Source organism: Eptesicus fuscus, chromosome 18 (genome assembly GCF_027574615.1).
Source record: "Eptesicus fuscus isolate TK198812 chromosome 18, DD_ASM_mEF_20220401, whole genome shotgun sequence".
Lineage (NCBI taxonomy): Eukaryota > Metazoa > Chordata > Mammalia > Chiroptera > Vespertilionidae > Eptesicus > Eptesicus fuscus.
In genome coordinates, this window is record NC_072490.1 from 44,046,932 (window position 1) to 44,065,184 (window position 18,253).

Below are 18,253 nucleotides of genomic sequence, written 5' to 3' on the forward strand. Positions count from 1 at the left end.
AGATAACTATATTCCACAGAGAAGACAGAATAATGATCTGTCTCAGACCCTCAGAGTTTTAAGCAAAACAAAACCAGTTTTATAAACTGTCTGAGATCAACTTCATGCATCTTTTCCCAAATACCTTCTGGGATAATAGGCACACATTTCCCTTCTCCTAAAACCAAAGTAACTTCCATAATTCTAAAAGGAAGACATTTCTATGTTTTAAGCTTCTTGCCAACTATATAAACGCAGCCCTTAGCTTTTAAGGTAAAGTGCAGGAACCAAGAGAACCTGTGAAGCATCAGTGGCCTCCCCCGTAATCGGCTTTTCTTGGACACCATTTTGAAATGATGCTCCTCACTACAGAGACCTCCAGGTCCCCTGGGGGTACGTGGTTAGTGCTGGATTCAGAGCAGAGGTACGCCCACTGCTTCTGCGCATGTTTTCCCACAGTAGTGGCTACATGTCAGAGCAAGTCGACCTCCAACTATTCAGGCAAGAAGAGGAGAAGCCTGGGCTCACCTGCAGGTGCTGGGAGGTGTCAGCCATGCTATCTTCCCGCCTGCGCACTTCCTCCAGGAGCTGGGCATTCTTCTTCTTTTCCAGCTGCTGGTTGTGCTTGAGGTTGGCCACCTTCTTATTCTGATCCTTCATATGCCTGAGAAAAGTCAGCACAGCTGGGTTAAATTCAACCACTGCAAGGTCGTACGTGATCACAATGGAAGTGCTAAGTACAGACCCGTATTGATATGGGTTCAGGGAGAGTTGGGACTTCAGAATATTCTATTAATTCAAACACACATAGGTATGGAGCGCCTACTTCATGCCAGGGACCAGAAGGGCACTGGGGCTGCAGTGGTGAATAAAACAGGGATAGTCTCCACCCTCCTCATGGAGCTTGGAGTCCAGTAGAGGAGACAGACAAGCACCAAGGAGACACAACTTGGGTTTCCTAATGTTGAAGGAAACACGTAGCATGTTGTGAGAGATGATGTGCCTTGCATGTGTGGAAAGGCGGTGGGTGGAGCAGATGGCTTTAGTCACTGTGTCTAGGAAACCTCCCTAAGGAGACAAGACTGTAGGTGAGACTCAGAAGAACCAGCCAAGAAAACACCTGGGAAGGAGCCCCCCAGGTAGAGAGAACAGCAAGTATAATTCCCAAGGCAGGAAAGGACCTGGCTACTTCTAAGAACTGGAAGACTGCAGGGAGGTAAGTAATGGGGTGGGGTGGGGTGGGGTGGGGTGAGGTGGGGTCGGGTGGGGTCAGGTGGGATAGGCGATAGAACTGCAAAGGTAGGTAGGACTCATGGTATGCTGGGCCCTAAGATCTGTGATGGAACATTTATTTTCTTCTAAGTAAGTGCTTGCTGTTCTAATTATTATTATTCTTTTGGATCAGGTTCTAGTCTGAGATCATAATCCATTACTTTGATTTTAAAATAACAATTACAAGGCTCCAATCAACTACATTGTCATCACTTAGCTCAAACAGAATAACACTTTGGCTAATCATCGTGCTAAATAAGCCCCAGTGCTTGGACCAAAAGTTCTCAATGAATCTATAGGATGTCAAAGTGCAAAATCATAAAGTGATCAAGTGAGTAAAAGATTAAGGATTAAGGGTTAAAACAAAGAAGGGGAGGGAGCAGTTACAGGCGTAATGTGGACTATTTCACCAGCAGCGTTTAGCAAAACATTCCACAGGGTTAGGCAACCATGTCCACGGCAGCTGTTATAAATCTAATCCAACGTGTGAGGAGGCAGGAGGGCCCTCAGAGGGCTCAGGAGCAGTGATTCCAAAGTTGGAGAGCCATGGAGCAGAATCAGCAGGGGACCTTTTAATCCCTTCGCTCACTCTCCCCGGCCTTGCTAAGTGGGCCACTGTTACTGAGCCCCGAGTCCCAAACAAGTGTATTGAGAACCACTTCCCTTATGGAAGTATGGATGAGATGAGAACAAGGTGATAAACAACAAACAGGCCCAAATGAAACAACTAATAATCAAATGGAAGCATTCTCAACAAGAAACTCTAATCTCTAGTGCTCATTAAATTATAGACGTGTCTACTTCCTCCTACTCCAAGAAAAAGCAGCTCAAGGGAATTGTTTATTGAGCTGAAAAATCTTCTATTAGGGGCCCTGCTAATAAAAAATATTCTGAACCAACTAAATATTTGGCTCAGTTGGGTCAGAATATTTATAGAACCAACTGACTCAGTGATTTAAATATTTCTTGTGATACCTATTAAGAGGATATAAGTATATAAGGTAAGACAGAATCACCATTATTTGGATTGGATTACTAGAATTTCGGTCTGATATTTCTCTGCTTTAACCAGATACAGTAATGTACACATATGATACTACCAGCAAAGTCTACATGCTAATCTACTATTAGGAGAGTATTGTTTGGTTACTAGAGAGATGTTAAGAATGACCACTTGCTGCCTAATTGAACAGAGGTCTAGTAGTTCCAAAGTGCATACTAACTCAGGGCAAGTACAATTCCTAGTTCCTTGGAAGACAAGGCCAGTGAACGGTAATAGGACATGATGGAGAGGTCAGTATTACCGGTGAGATTGTTTAATTAGAGGACATGTCTTACAAAGAAATACTTTTTTTATTACTTTGGAGTACACCCTTAAGTAGAACTAACTGCTAAACGTCCCCCGTCCCCCCCGCCCCAAGTACCAGTGATAAATAAGACAGATTATAATTGCAAACATCATTTTGCAAACATCACTTAAAGAACTCCCACAAAGTTCCCAAGCAGACCTTGTTTTCTGGGATACTGCAGGGATTTTTTCAATCCAAAAAGAAGAAAACATTCCAAATCCATGCACCCCTTAAAACTTTCCTGAATTAAGAATGAGCAGCAATCAACTCATGCTATATAATTTCATACAGGAAAATATGCAATTTTAGATGCACAGTTCAATGATCTCTGACAGATGTGTTATGCCCATGTAATTACCACCACAATCAAGATATGGAGCCTTTGCATCACCCCAGGAGTTCCCTTGCGCCCTTTCACAATTAATCCCCTGCCACGACCAAGGCTTGGCAACCACTAATCTGTTCCTATAGATAAATGGAACCACACCGTATAGACCAATTTGTGTCTGCCTTATTTCACTCAGAATGCTGTTTTGATTATTACTGATTAACAATGCAGTTGTCAGGATCAGTAGTTAGTCCATTTTTGTTGCTGAGTAGTATTCCATACATGGTTATTCTAAAGTTTGTTTAGCCATTCATATGTTGATCAATATTTGGGGGTGTTCCAGGTTTCTAGCTATGAAAGTAAAACTGCTATGTACATTAAAAAGAACATAGAATGGGTGGCTAAGAACAATGGAAACTGAAGTTCAGACACTGATGGAGGCATCTCTTCAGTCGTCTCCAACTATTCCTTCAAATACCACCTTATTTAAGACACTAGCAATTGGGAAAGAAAAGTAGGGTTTAGAATGGCACAACTTGGGATTTGGGCCAATAAGATCCATGCAAAATAAGGTGATGAGGATGATCATCTTGTCTTTGTACATGTGAATATCAAGAGATACATGTAAAGTGTCCATAACTTCTTTGTAGGATTACTAGGGTTTTCATATATCTTTCTAGCAATAGAACCCTTCCTTCTAAGAAAAGCTTACTTGAAAGCCAAAAAGAGAAAGAAGAACTGCTCTGCCAGAGGTAGGAAGGAGGAAAGGAGTGGAGTGGGATGGGAAGAGATGGGCACCTCATCCACTGGACAGTTCCCCTCTCAGATGCTCATCAGGGAAGCTAAGGCAAGCTGTGGGGTAGGAAGAGAGAGTAGGAGGCAGGTAGAAAAAGTCACAACATTTAAAAAATGTTAGATCCCTTGGAGAAGAGAAAATACCCCCACACAAGCTCACTAGACACTTGTTGAAGGAATGACCACAGTGATTCTTGCTAGTAGTCACTTCAGCATTTCCAAGAATAAGATGTGTAAGTGGCCTATCAATCAGCACACTTTCCCCACCTGCAGAAGTAAACACACACCGCGTAGGTCATGCTACACTCCGTATGGCTCTCAATGGTCTCTAAAACTCTGTGGGAGTGCAAACCACCAGCCCTCGGGCAGTGCTGCCTGAGAAGAAAGTGTCTCTGATACCAGCTTCCCAAATTCCCTCCCCTCCCCCACACCCCCCAGGCAACTCAGGTTCCAAGACCACCAGAGACTGACCTACTCCATGTCTGGGGGGAAAGTTATTTTGGAGTGATTTTTTTCTCCAGGAAAACAGAATTAAAATATATATAAAATGCAAGTTTTTTTTTTAAAGCAATCATGGGGGTGCAGTTTGAGAGTACAGTGATATGGCCAGTTTTTAATGTTTGCCTTAAATTGACCAGTCTCATTAAGCAAGTCATGTCACTTTTCTTTTATTTTTAATGTTTTTATTGATTTTAGAGAGAGAGGAAGGAAGAGGGAGAGATAGAAACAATGATGAGAGAGAAACATCCATTGGCTGACTCTTTCATGACCCTACTAGAGATTTCCCAAAACTTTGGCATGTGCCCTGACCAGGAATCAAACTGGTGACCTTTTGCTGCATGGGATGACACTCAACCACTGAGCCACACCAGCCATGCAAGTCATGTCACTTTTCAAATTCAGCTATCATTAAGGAATTTGGATTAACTGAAAAAATTCCAGCAGGTATCTAGATCAACAATGGCTACTATAAAGAATGAATGTCGTTCATGGTTGGGTAACTAAGTTGGGTGGAGCATCAACCTGATATGCCAAGGTTGCAGGTTTGACCCCTGATCAGGGAACACACAAGAATCAACTGATAAATGCATAAATAAATGGAATGATAAAATGAATCTCTCTCTCTCTCTCTCTCTCTCTCTCTCTCTCTCTCTCTCTCTCTCTCCTCTCTCTCCCTTCCTCTCTCTCTAAACTCAACAGATAAAAACGTCAGAGAGGACAGACTCCTGCTAGTTTCACTTGAATAATCCATCAAAGTAAAATCAGAACATGTTCTCTAACTTGCTGCTGAGAGCTGGTCAGGCCTCTAGAATCACCTGGCTGGGAGTATGAGCTGGGAGTTAACTATGTTTCTCCAAGAATGTATGTTTATTTGTATAGAAAAGAGAAAACCACACCTTTGCTTTCTTTAAAATCTCAGCAGAAATCAGATGCCATTTTTTACCCATCTGCTCTCAAAAACTTGAAATGATGGATAATATCCATTGTTAGAGAGGAGGCCAGAATCCAGCGCTCTCATCTGTGGTCAGCAGGAGTGTAATTGACAAAGGCATTTTTGGAAACCAATTTGGCAGGATCCACCAAAGTGCACAGACACTTTGCCCAAGCAAACCCACTTCTAGGATAGTAGCCTATAAAAATGCTTGTCCAAATATATATCTACAAAAATTTTCATTACAGTGCTGCAGAAGTGAAAATTTGAAAACTGCCTCATCACCCACAAGGAACCTGGCTGAGACCGAGTACATGCGCACCATGGAACTCTGAGCTAGCTGAGGAGATGAAGGCAAACCTGAGGCATGGAGATGGAAAAACCTTCAAGGCATAGTGTCAACTGAAAAAGAAAACAGGTAGTAGAATAATACCTATAGCTGATCTTGTTTATCATAAAACATGGAAGCCTGTTTGGATGGATATATACAAGCATGACTGGACATGGAAACTCCTAGAAACCCCTCACCAGTCTGTAAACAATGGTTCCCTTTGAGGAAGGGAATGGGTTTGGGGGATTTGCGTGTGCGCGCATGTGTGTGTGTGTGTGTGTGTGTGTGTGTGTGTGTGTGTTACAAAATACATATAAGAAAATGCACAGATATCAATGATTTTGACCAATCAAAATGCAGAGCATTGCCATCACTGCCCAGAAGTGATCAAGGTTCTAACCTTTATTCACATGAATCTTTGACTGCTCTTGCACCGTGTACACATGGAACCAGAAGCACATGTTCTTTTCTGTCTGACTTCTCGGGCTCAGCATAAGGTTTCCGAGATGCATCTGTATTGTTGTGTATAAGTTCCATCTTATTGCTGAGCAGCATCCCAGTCCATGAATATACTACAGTTTCATTAGCTATTCCCTTTTTAAATGGATATTTGAGCTGTTTCCAATTTTTTTTTAAGAATAAGATGGCCATTCCTGTACTAGTTTTGTGTGTGGACGTATGTTTTCTTCTCTCTTGGACACATAACTGGATGGGGGTTTAACTGGCAGTGTTACATGGAGCCATCCCGTGGAAGACAATTTCTGGGCTGCAGTTTTCTAGGGGCAGCTGCGGCAGTAGCTAGGAGTATAAACCGTGGAGCCGAGCCGCAAGGCTCACATCAGAAACCATGGCTTTCTAGCTGTGTGACCATGGGCAGGTCTCTTAGCCTCTGTTCCTCAGCTTCACTTATAAAATGGGAATAAGAATAACCCCTGGGGGTTACTGTGAAGAGCTGACGAGTTAGAGCAGGTCAAATGCCTAGAACAGGCTCCAGCACACGCCCTCTGTTTCACGTTAGCTGGAGGCAGGAGTGTAATTGTGTCTTGTGCAATGTTGGGAACACACATTTAGGGTCTGCTTCCCACACCGGAACAGCAGGTACTCCAAAGGCCTCATTCAATGAACTTCGGAATGGGTTATTAAGCGCTTTTTGTCAGACATTTCACTTCCACTTGTACTTTTCTTAATAATAAGATGAGTTACATTCCTGGAAGGTTATCTTAATGGAAGCATTGCCGGAAGGTCACAATGAGCATGGGTAAATGAGCTGGGATCCCGAGGCGCCTACACAAGCAGATGGGCCACACACACACAATGGAAGCTGACAATGAGTGCTGCGTGCAGAATTTCCAATAATGAAAGCTTCTACTTTTAACCACTGAGATGATCCCATTTTTGTAAAGCTTGTAAATACCATTCAGTACTTCAGCGTAGCTATAAATTTCAGAAACCTAGCATAAATAGCCCAGAGGTATTTTTACAGCACATACAAATGTGCTAAATGTCAGGAGCACGATATTCCTTCCTGGAAGAGGAAGTATCTGGCCGGTTGTGGCTACTTGAATCCAGCCCTCCTCCCCGCAAAAAGTCACCAGGAGGGCCAAGGTCTTAGGACTTAGGTCCAGAAGGAACCAGATCTCTTGGACTCTGAATTTGTCACAGCATCCCTAGCGAAGCCTGCGTGCTTGGCTCCCAGCTTTGACAACTGCCTAAGTCCTTGCCAACACCCTTGAGCAGGTGCCCACTTATCTCCCCATGCTTTCCCTCTCGGCTTTCCTCCTCAGTGGTCCCTCCTCTGCTCCTACCTGTGGTCCTTGCCCCTCTCACTCCCGGGAGGTGTACCCTCCCGTCTCCCATCTCCTGTATTCCTAACTCCCTATGGTGTTTGAGGCTTCCCAAGAACCCAGAGACAGGGCCACCTTCAGTTAAAGCACACAATGACAACACACCTCAAAGAGACACCATTTATCATTGACCAGGCCCGCAGGACATCCCAGAACCTGATAACAAAGCTAAAGAAAGAAGGTGTTAGAGGGGACCGAGTGTTCAGATATGAAACCTGAGAAATGAGCTTCCCCGAGGCAAAGAGAGACTCAGCCGTCCACCTTGTAGTCTCAGGTTCCACTGACAAAAAGCTCCTTGGGGAGATGATCCCAACAGGCTGTCCCTCATTGGGCCTGAAAAATGGTTAAATCATTTGAGACCAAGGTGGGACAGTGTTGCTAGACTGGCCGCACTGTCATCCCAGAAGCATCCTTTACCAAGTGTGGGACTCTGGGCAAGTTATCTCACTGGTGTGTGTGTGTGTGTGTGTGTGTGTGTGTGTGTGTGTGTGAGAGAGAGAGAGAGAGAGAGAGAGAGAGAGAGAGAGAGAGAGAGAGAATGATTTAATTAACCTAAGGCTCTGAAAATCATTAGGTTTCCTGGATGAATCTGCCACACAAGTAGACACGTGTAGTGTGTTTCAGATCCTGACACCTGACTGCATCATAATGAATGTGGTTCTCTTCTTTCCCTACAGACAGGGTTAATCAGAGATGAAAGTTTGAAGGTGATACAATGAGTGAAGATAAAAGTAGAAGCTCAACAAAAAAGGGGAAGTAAGAGATCAACAAAGGACAGTAACAGATAACAGGGAACTTAGGATGGGACTCCTGGGACCACAGGGGAACCCAAGACAGAGCCAAGACAGAAGATTCAAACTCCTGCCCTGCTCCCACCTCATACCTTTTCCTTGCACATCATTTACTTCTTTTCAAATAATAAAAAAGGGAATCCAAACACTTTAAAAACAAAACATTTGTCTAATTGCCACAATTCCAGGGAGCATTGTGTCATTCTAAAAGCCTACGACTCCGCTGTTGGACAGGGGCACATTAGGGCCAATTTGGTAGGGTGTCAGTTGTATTTACAGTTTGGGGTAATATAAAAACAGATGGAAACTGTGAAATTGACCCCTGGGGGGCTAATGTTGGAGGAAACCAACATTCCACAGTCTGGCCAGAGGTTGGGGGCGATTTGCCCAGACAATACACAGCCACAGCAACCTGTGAGCACAGGGGCACTTGGTACATGCAAGACCTGTTTTTATTGCATCCAATCTGGAACTAGGCTGCAGCAGCCCAGACCCAAATTGAAGCAAAGGCATAAGAAGATAAAAAGCTTACATGCTGATTTTCCAAATTAGAGTATAGAAGAAATGTGTCAATGTTTATATTATTTCCTACCAGAAATCAATGCTAAAATATTACTAAGTAATAAAAAAAACACCCTCTTTTCTGGGTGTCATATTATGTGTCAGGCACTGTACTGAACACTGTAAAAATATAATCTCAGTTAAAATATCATTACATGGAGGATATTTTTATCCCCATTTTATAGATTAAGAGGCTTAGAGAGGTTAAGTAATTTGCCCAACATCATACAGTTAATAAACAGTGGATCCAGACTTTGAAACATCATTGCTATGATGCCCAAGCTAATGGTGTTATCTATTATGCTATATAAAAATAATAAAATCTTGCCGAAACCGGTTTGGCTCAATGGATAGAGCGTCGGCCTGTGGACTTAAGGGTCCCAGGTTCGATTCCGGTCGAGGGCATGTACCTTAGTTGCGGGCACATCCCCAGTAGGGGGTGTGCAAGAGGCAGCTGATCGATGTTCCTTTCTCATTGATGTTTCTAACTCTCTATCCCTCTCTCTTCCTCTCTGTAAAAAATCAATAAAATATATATATTTAAAAATAATAAAATCTTGTTATACATTATTATGAGGTCTTTGCCTCAAAAAGAAATGGAGCATTCTAGCCAGGACTGGACATGCCTTTGTGAGAGTTACAATCTCTCTTCTCTAAGAGGGAGGCAAAGCACTAGCCTCAGTACGCAAGCCACCCTCATTCAGGGTCTGGTCCATCTGAGGTATGGCTTATCGGAGCATCCCAAAGAGAGACCAACACTGAATCTGTTTTCCACTGCTGCGTAACAAATTACCACACAGTTAGCAGCGGAAAACAACACTCACTTATGATCTCACACTTTCTGTGAGTCCCAACTCCAGGCACAGCTGGCTGGTCCCTCTGCTCCCAGGATTATCGGGCAAAAATCAAGATGTTTGCAGACTGCATTTCTCATCTGTAGGCTTAACTGGGGAAGAATAAACTTCTGGGCTCACTGGGGTTGTTAGGTCGAAGGATTCCTTTCCCTGCAGCCTTCTGAATGAGGCTGCCGTGTTCACTGGCTGTTGGCGGGAGTGGAGGCTGCCCCAGGTCTCTCAGGAGGCCTGGCTACGTGGCCCTCTCCATAGGCCATTAACAACATGGCAGTCTGATTCTCCCAGGATGGCAGGAGCCCTCTCTCTGCAGTCTGCTAAGAAGACATCTTGTATAATGCAAAGTGACCACGGGAGTGGCTCCATCACCTTTGCCTAGTCTATTCCCCAGGTACAAGTCACAGGTCCTGCCCCTGCCGCACTCACGCGGAGGGGATGGTGAAGGCTGTGGAGCCAGGGCTCTGCTGGAATTCCATCAGTGCACGCCCCATAGAACTTGCTGCAATGGACACGTCCGCTTCTCTGCTGTCCAGTGCAGCAGCCACTGGCCACATGTGGCTACTGAACACTGGATATGCAGCTAGTGCCACTGTGGGACCACGGTTTTCAATACTGTTTCCTCTTAATTAATTTAAATAGTTACATGTGGCTAGTGGTTACCATAATGAGCAGCACAGACGCGGACTTGAACCAATATCCAAATTATTCATTAATTGGTTTTGAAAACTTTTTAAACCTTTATTTTATTCTGTTTGTGTTAATCTTTCAAAATATTTCGCAATCTTTTTACTTCCAATTTCGAACACTTCTCGGGGACTATTTACTACAGTATCTATCTGCCAGACTTCACTTTTCCATTTTCCAAACCATTTTCACCAAAGCAGCTAAGGCATCTGGAAGGGCTAACTTATGGCCAGCGAGGGGTTATGGAAATTTATGCATCCTTGCACTTCCCCCAGTGCTTATCCCCATGGCAACACAGTGCAAAGCTAAATGCCTGTCCCTTCCACTCTTCTTCTCATAACTCAGACCTCTTCTAGCTGTTAGTCTAATGTCAATGAGTAAAACAGAATCGGAGGTGGGTGGTGGATAAAATGAAAATCAATGAAGGAAAACAAAATTGCAGAATTATCAGCAAAAAGTGCATAAACCACTTCCCCCAATTACACGAGGAGACAGAGCAAACCACTTCCCACATGACTGCCTCAGCACAACGAACCACTCCCCAAACACAGCACTGCGACCACCTGTTCCAGTTTCACTGGCTGATGGTTTTCTTAACTCGGTGGTTTACAAACAGTGCTCTGGCGGGGCTGGCCCTGGGGGATGTTAATAACTGTTACCACAACAAAATAAAACAAAAAGAAGGGTTAGGCTCAAATAAGTTTTGAGAGCACAGGAAAAATAAATGTGAACACTGCAGGAGTTTTCAGAGCCTTTACTATTGTAAAGTGCACTGTGAATCTCCAATGTGGAACGTGGTAGAATGTGTTTATTGGACTTATTTGATCCAAACCCTTTTCCCCCCAGAATCATGCTACTAAATTATTGCTCTAAGGTGTAAAATCTGAGGAATGATAGTTTTAATCAGGGTTTCCTAAACGTTGGTCATTAGTGTATCATCTCAATGATTTTTGCAATACCCTAACTACCTGTGCCACCTAATATTTTTTCTTTAAATGCTTTTACCTTACACACCTTTTAGTCTTAGATTCTTTCTAAGCAACCATTAGTGAAATCATGTTTGCTCTGCAAGTTACTGATGTTCCAGTACAAAAAGGCATAGCTAATAAAATTCATAAATGTTCATCTGTACCACCTAAACAGATCCTACATATTAAACACATGTAACTAATGACAACAGAGATTCCCAGGTACCACTTAAGCCAGGGCTAGAAATGACAGAGACAGCATTTAAGAACAAGGAGGAAGTGGAACGCCTTTCCTTTGCTTTTCAAAAGCAATACCAATGGGCCATCCAGGCTGAATCAGGTGGCCCTGGATCAGTTCTAATAACTTCACACTAGAGACAGGTCGAAAGTGACCGTGGGGCAGGGTGAACTTAAGAGCTGGGACTCTGAACCTGATTGCATGGGTTCAAATCTCAACTCAACCATTTCTTCACTGAAGAACCGGGGACAGGTGAATTCATTTTCTTGTAACAGTTTCCTTATATTTAAAACCAGACTTTAATAGTAAAATAATACTTACTCAAAGGAGAAATAAATGAGATAATGTCTGAAGAGTGCCTGGCATATAATAAGGGATCTATGGATACTACCACATAGTAATTTTAATAGTAAGGAAAGAATAATAATAACAGTGGCATCTTTCCTCCATGCATCCAGGCTGGCTTTCTGTGGGGGACAGACACCTCCCTTTACTCAGGGACACCTGTTCCAGGACACTGTGCTGGACCAAGCTGCTGGAAAGAGGACTCCCATGCCCTCAATCCCTCAGACAGGGACTCACCACATACGGTGAATATGGCACCAATCTGGAGTCCTGGCTTATCCATGGTTTAAAGCTCAGATCTCAGGAGGCAGTGAGACCCGGTGATTGAGTCGATTCAGTGCTTCCAGACTCTGTGTCTGGGTCACAGGTTTGCCTCTGCCCTGACTGGTTGTGTGGCCTCAAGTCTGGGGTCTGATCTAAGTTGCTTTAAAGAATGCATATGCATATATGCATAACCCATGGACACAGACAATAGTGCTTTGAAGGCCTGGGAAAGGGGTGGTGGAGGGTGGGGAGGGAGAAGACATCCATAATACTTTTAACAATAAAAATAAAAATAAAGCAATAAAGACATAAGTGTGTGGCTTTTCTTTGTCCTCCTGATTTTGTGGAGCAGAATTCAGCTCTGCTATGTAAGTTATGACAAGTCCCAGACACTTCCCAGCCATAAGATCTGTTTGGGCAGCTCTTATTCCATCTGTCCTTCCTGGGACCCATGCACTCCTGCTCTCCCAACTGCTCCTATAGAACGGTCTTCTACTTGACAATGGTTACTCAAACCAAAGCGATCAGAGAATGCCAAGAGCCAGCCTAGACCTCTGTCCGTATCAGGAAGATTCTAAAAAACACAGTGATCTCTCAGGCTTCCTCCAGAGCCTGCCTGCAGATCCCTGACCCCAGGAACTCCAACCATCCCTTCACACTTCCTCTTCCTGGCCCAGGCTATTTCCTCAAGGGACACAGCCCTCCACACTAGAGTCCTGATGGGATGTTCACTGGAAGGATGCAGGAGACCCCTGTCCATCCACAGTTTTTCCTGCTCTTTCTAGCTTCTACCTGGGTGGCAATGCTTCTGGAGTTCCCAGGTGCAGAGTGGCCCAACTTTTAGGAATGTTGTCCCATCTAAAATCAACACAGTGGCCACCAGGACTCAGGTTCATATCCATGCATGCTACAGGAGGAAGCATTTTATCTACCTCTCTCTGGACTAGGACACGTACATGTTAAATCCTTGGGACTCTTTTATGACCCCCATTATAGACTAGAAAAGTGAGGAAGAGCAGTAACAGGCTCTTCCAGTTAGTAGGAGGAAGAGCTGGGTTCATTCCAATCTGTGAGACTCCAAATCTCATGTCATGTTCCTAACCTCCCATTGCTATTTTTTGATTTATCACACTGGCTAATTTCCTATCAGAGCTAACCAGAATAATCCTTCCACTAAAACAACCCGCCTTTACCTGGCTGCAAGATTGCTTTCCCAAAGCTATGTCACCACCACTCCCCATCAGCAGTTCCAATTATCATCTCTTATTCCCACCAAAGAAAACTCTGCAGAATATTCCTACATCAGGAGATACACACACACACACACACACACACACACACACACAGGCAAACACATATTTAGTTCACACACACACACATCCTTCTTATCTTTATCTCACACACACAAACGTAAGTACACACATATATATTCACATTTCTCTCTCTCTCTCTCTCTCTCTCTCTCTCTCTCTCTCTCTCTCTCTCTCTCTCTCTCTCTCTCTCTCGTCTCTCCTTCCCTCCCTCTGTACCTCCCTCCCTCCTACACAGACACACCTGAGTGGTGCCTGTGAGGGCATCTCTCCTTTAGGCAAAGGCTCTATCCATTGTATAAAACCGACACCATGGGACACTAAGAGCCATCTGAGACTCTGTGAAGACAGATGGACAGACAGGAGGAAGCCTGCTCTAAATTCCTCATACAGCATCCAAGGAACCCATTTACACAGTGAATAGCTGATGTTTGGGGAATCACTGAAGTTTTACAAAATTCCTGCAGAATAATGATATATAATTCAGAAATGAAAAATAACTTAAAGTCATACTGTATAGACTGGTTTTTTATACCAGTAGGTAATGTCATATTAATTTTCTTACTTTAGGAGAAAAACACCATTAATATTAATTAGGTGAATATGCAAAATATTTAAGATTCAAGATAAAGCAAAAAAAATGAAACTCATTTGCCAAAAGTGCCTGTTTTGCTCTGCTAACAGTGTCTCAATCTCATATTTTTCACCCTATTTAGTGATTTTTACTACTATCAAACCCACTTGCCGGCATAAATCTTAAATTCTTTCTTGTTACACCTTGTAAACTCAGAATTCTTCTTCATCCAAGGAAGAGATCAGAAACAAGAAAGATTTTCCCCTTTCCCAACTGAAGAAACTTAAAACCCTATAAATTGAACATAGCCAAAGCCCAAACCAGATAAAAGCAACATTCTATTAAAAATAATCTGTCTAATTAATACTAAATTTTTGTGACATCGTGAACTCAAGTCCTATGTGGGATGTATTTTAATTAATTTTCTTTCTATTTGATCTTTTCTTTTTTTAAAAAAAATTGCGTTTAATTTGGATCTTCTAGAAAACTGGGCTATTTGTTTACATCCTAAATGTAGACGTGAAATACTAGGGAGCTGTAGCTTCCCTAGCTGTTGGCGTTTCCGTAGTGTTGTTTGGTGAAAACTGTTTAAAGAAAAAATCCTGGCAACACCTGAACACATGATGGTTAAAAAAAATCAGACCTTTCTCACTGACTGAATTGTTGGGAATGGAATATTTTATGATACAGATTTACAAATTTCTATGAACTGGAAACATTTCCTGGGCAATTAATCAAGGGGAACTTTTATGTAGAAACACATCTCGATTGAGCTACTCACAAATGATCCCACAAGCTGCAATGACTAATTATAAGCCTCAGACCAGGGCAGTTTGCTGAAATGCTTTTCTGCAGGCCATTAAAAATACCATGACAACATACAAACTCAGCAAGAAGAATAAACTAACTACGGGAAGTTACAATTACAGAAAGGAATTATTCAAAGCATGTGACCTTTGCACAAAAACGATGCACGTTTATGTGATACTACAGGCTCTCCTCTCTTCCCCCCTTTGATAGGTCTGGGTAATTCCCACCAACATTAATGAGAGATATGTGCTAAAAATGAATAGCTGCTAACTCCAGCCATCTGTGCATTCCTGGTACAAATAAAATTGAATGTCATCACTACCCTATTGGATTTCTCGGTAATGCTCTTTGCTGATAAGAACTTTGAAAAAATACCAATGGCTTTTTTTTTTTTTTTCTTTTCCTTACTCATACAAAGCATGCCCATTCCCCCTGCTACATAAAGGAGTCTATTCTACTCTGAATCCAGGCAGCCACTGAGAGGTGGGGTGAGATAAATCCCTTCTTATCAAGATAACTGTTTCCCCACTCAGTATAAATGGAGACAAAGTATACCCAGACTCAAATGATTAAAATGGCCAAATTCTTAGCAGGTTAACTCATTACTTTTCATCCTTCCCCTGCCAGCCCTGAAAGCTAAGTAGCTGTCTTAACAGCCTGCAGCCATCACTTCCAAACAACTCTCTTGCCCTACAGCTATACTAAAATGGAGTTAATTCATCTTTCCTTTATGAATTACTGGCTGTCAAGAATTTGAGAAGGTCCCAGGCTTTAATGGAGACCTTTGGAAAGAGAGACCGTGTGCTGGAGAACCCAAAGGAGGCATGCTGGGGAGCCAGGAAAGCTGGGAGACGGGAAAGCCACTCACCGGCCGGGCATTAGAACTCTCTCTATATTTTTAAAGGGAGAGGCTGGTGTGACCTCTCCAAGCACAGCTAAGTGTCTCCTCAGTGAGAACTAGGCATGTACAGCACATAGGGCCATGCAGTGCTAACCCCCTGGGCACCAGCCAGACCATCCTCAGCAAGCCCAACCTTTCCAGTGGCCCCTCGCCTACCCTCCTCAGGGGTGTGTGCTAAATCTTGTTTCTAGGAACCCAAGGCTATAATGATCGGGTGGGTCACTTCTTTCTCCCAAGCTGCACAGAAGGCTGTGGTGCTTTGGACCCTCTCCTAGATTTGATCGTTAGACCTAGTTTTATATGACACAGGACGACAGAACTGCGGAGAGTATGTATTAGCTTGGCTAACAACTAAAGAAACAATGGCAATCAGAGCTCACTGGAGCAGCGGCATAAATTTCCTTTTACGGCACTGTAAAATAAGGCCATACCTGAGCATGTACATGGGCAATCTATTTGGTTGGAAGTAGCTCAAATTTGGAAGTTCAGTCGTATCAATAGACAAAAGCTAAGCGAATGTTCAAGGTAAAGTCCATTGCAAAGGTAGCTAAGATATCACTAAAACATAGTAAGCATCTATCTACTTAATATCAGCGACCACATTTGTGTTTGTAGGAGTATGTTTGGGGTCAAGATTACATTTTGAAAAAGTTCTTAATATTTGGTAAACTGTTCTTAACCCTAGTTCAGGGCACCCTCAGAAAAGCAGTGCCAGTGTAAAACTCCCAACTGGTCACTTCACTGTAAGCAACATATTTAATAATAAATATAAAAGTATACATGCACTTACTTTCCCTAAGAACATAGTTTTTTAAAGATATCCTTTCAACTTGTTAAAAAAATGTTACCTATTGTGTACTGGACTGCATTTTTTAAACAGAACACAGCAAATACTAAAATTATTAGCTCAAAAGAGAATATAAAAATGATATCCTATATAATAAAAGGCTAATATGGAAATCAACCGAACAGCAGAACAACCAGACCAGTCCCTATGATGTGCACTGAAGTGGCCAACCGCAGATCCGGCCCTGCCCGATTGCCTCACCCCCACCCCGGGCTCAGGTGTTGAGCGTCTGCCTCCCCGCCTTTCTCCCCGCCCCCCCCCCCCCACTCCCACCTGTGGCTTGGTCACCCGAGGAGCCGAGGCCGCTCCAGCGAGTAATGAGCTGCGTCCACACGTACAGCGCCCTGGACGAGACGCCCACAACATCAACCTGGCCAAGTTCACCCAAGGCAAGTGCTCCACCCTCATGGTGACTGACCTGGCGGCGGGGGGCCTGGACATCCTGCTACTGGACAACATCATCAACTTCAGCTTCCGGGCCAAGGGCAAGCTCTTCCTGCACCGCGTGAGTCGTGTGGCCAGGCTGGCCAAAGTGGCACAGCCTACTCCTTGGTGGCCCCAGATGAGGCCCCCTACCTGCTGGACCTGCACCTGTTCCTGGGCCGTGCCCTCACCCTCGCCCGCCCCCACGAGGAGCCCTTAGGTGGGGTCAGCGTGGACGGCGTGCTGGGATGGGTGCCACAGGCATGGTGGACGACGAGGACTGGGGCCTGCGGAACACCCCAGAGGCGTCGCTGGAGCTGCGGGGCCTGGGCCGCGTGGCCGACAACGCCCAGCAGCAGTACGTGCGCCCTCACCAGAGTCCATCAAACGCGCCAAGGAGCTGGACCTCGCGGGGCTGGGCTTGCACCCCCTCTTCAGCTCGAGCTTCGAGGAGGAGGAGCTGCAGCAGGTGAGGCTGGTGGACAGCATCAAGCAGTACCGCTCGCAGGCGACCATCTTTGAGATCAACGCCTCCAGCTGGGACCTGAGCAGCCAGGCGACGTGGGCCAAGAGGCAGAAGGACTGCAGGGCCATCGCCAGCTTCCAGCAGGAGTGGCAGGAGTGGCAGGAAGGTGGCTGGCCCAGCCCTGAGCTGCCCAGCACAGCAGGCGGCGCAGCCTGGGAAAGAGGAGGAGGAAGAGGCGGCAGGAGAGAGCGTGGAGGACGTCTTCACAGAGGCCGTGGCCGGAAACGGCAGCAGCCAGGACCCGAGCGGGGAGCCAAGAAGCGGAAGGAGGAGGCCCGGCCGCTGGGCCAGGATTTCTATGTCTCCTATGGGCCCAAGGACTTCCCGTGAACGGGCCTGAGCGTTGGAGGGGACAGGGGCGCCTCTGAGCAGCAGGTGGCTGGCGCTGTCCTGGACCTGATGGGGGACGAGGCCCAGAACCTGCTCAGGGGCCGGCGGCAGCTCAAGTGGGACCGGAAGAAGAAGCGGTTTGTGGGACAGTCAGGACAGGAGGACAAGAAGATCAAGACAGGAAGTGGTCGCTACATCAGCAGCTCCTACAAGCGGGACCTCTACCAGAAGTGGAAGCAGAAACAGAAAATCGCCACATGCTCAACGCCTGAGCCCCAGCGGGCCGCCAGCAGTGGGCCCTGTCGGCGGCGCTGTTTCGCCCCATCCGGACAGGGCATGTGCAGGAGGCAACCAACTGATGTGTTTTTCTCACATCCATGTTTCTCTGTCTCTCACCTTCCCTTCTACTCTAAAAATCAATGAAAAATGTCCTCAGGTGAGAATTAAAAAAAAAAAAAAAGAAAATATGTACACATACACACATATACAAAAATACATGA

General features: G+C 44.6%; 1 protein-coding gene across 1 annotated transcript in view; it reads right to left on the reverse strand.

The window, feature by feature from the left end:
* Positions 1-18,253, reverse strand: part of ERC2 (ELKS/RAB6-interacting/CAST family member 2) — an 877,079-nt gene that overhangs the window by 407,689 nt on the left and 451,137 nt on the right. Inside the window, exon 13 of the mRNA XM_028152806.2 lies at positions 508-643. Coding sequence (XP_028008607.1) covers positions 508-643 — 136 coding nt within the window. The remainder of the gene's footprint in view (positions 1-507; positions 644-18,253) is intronic.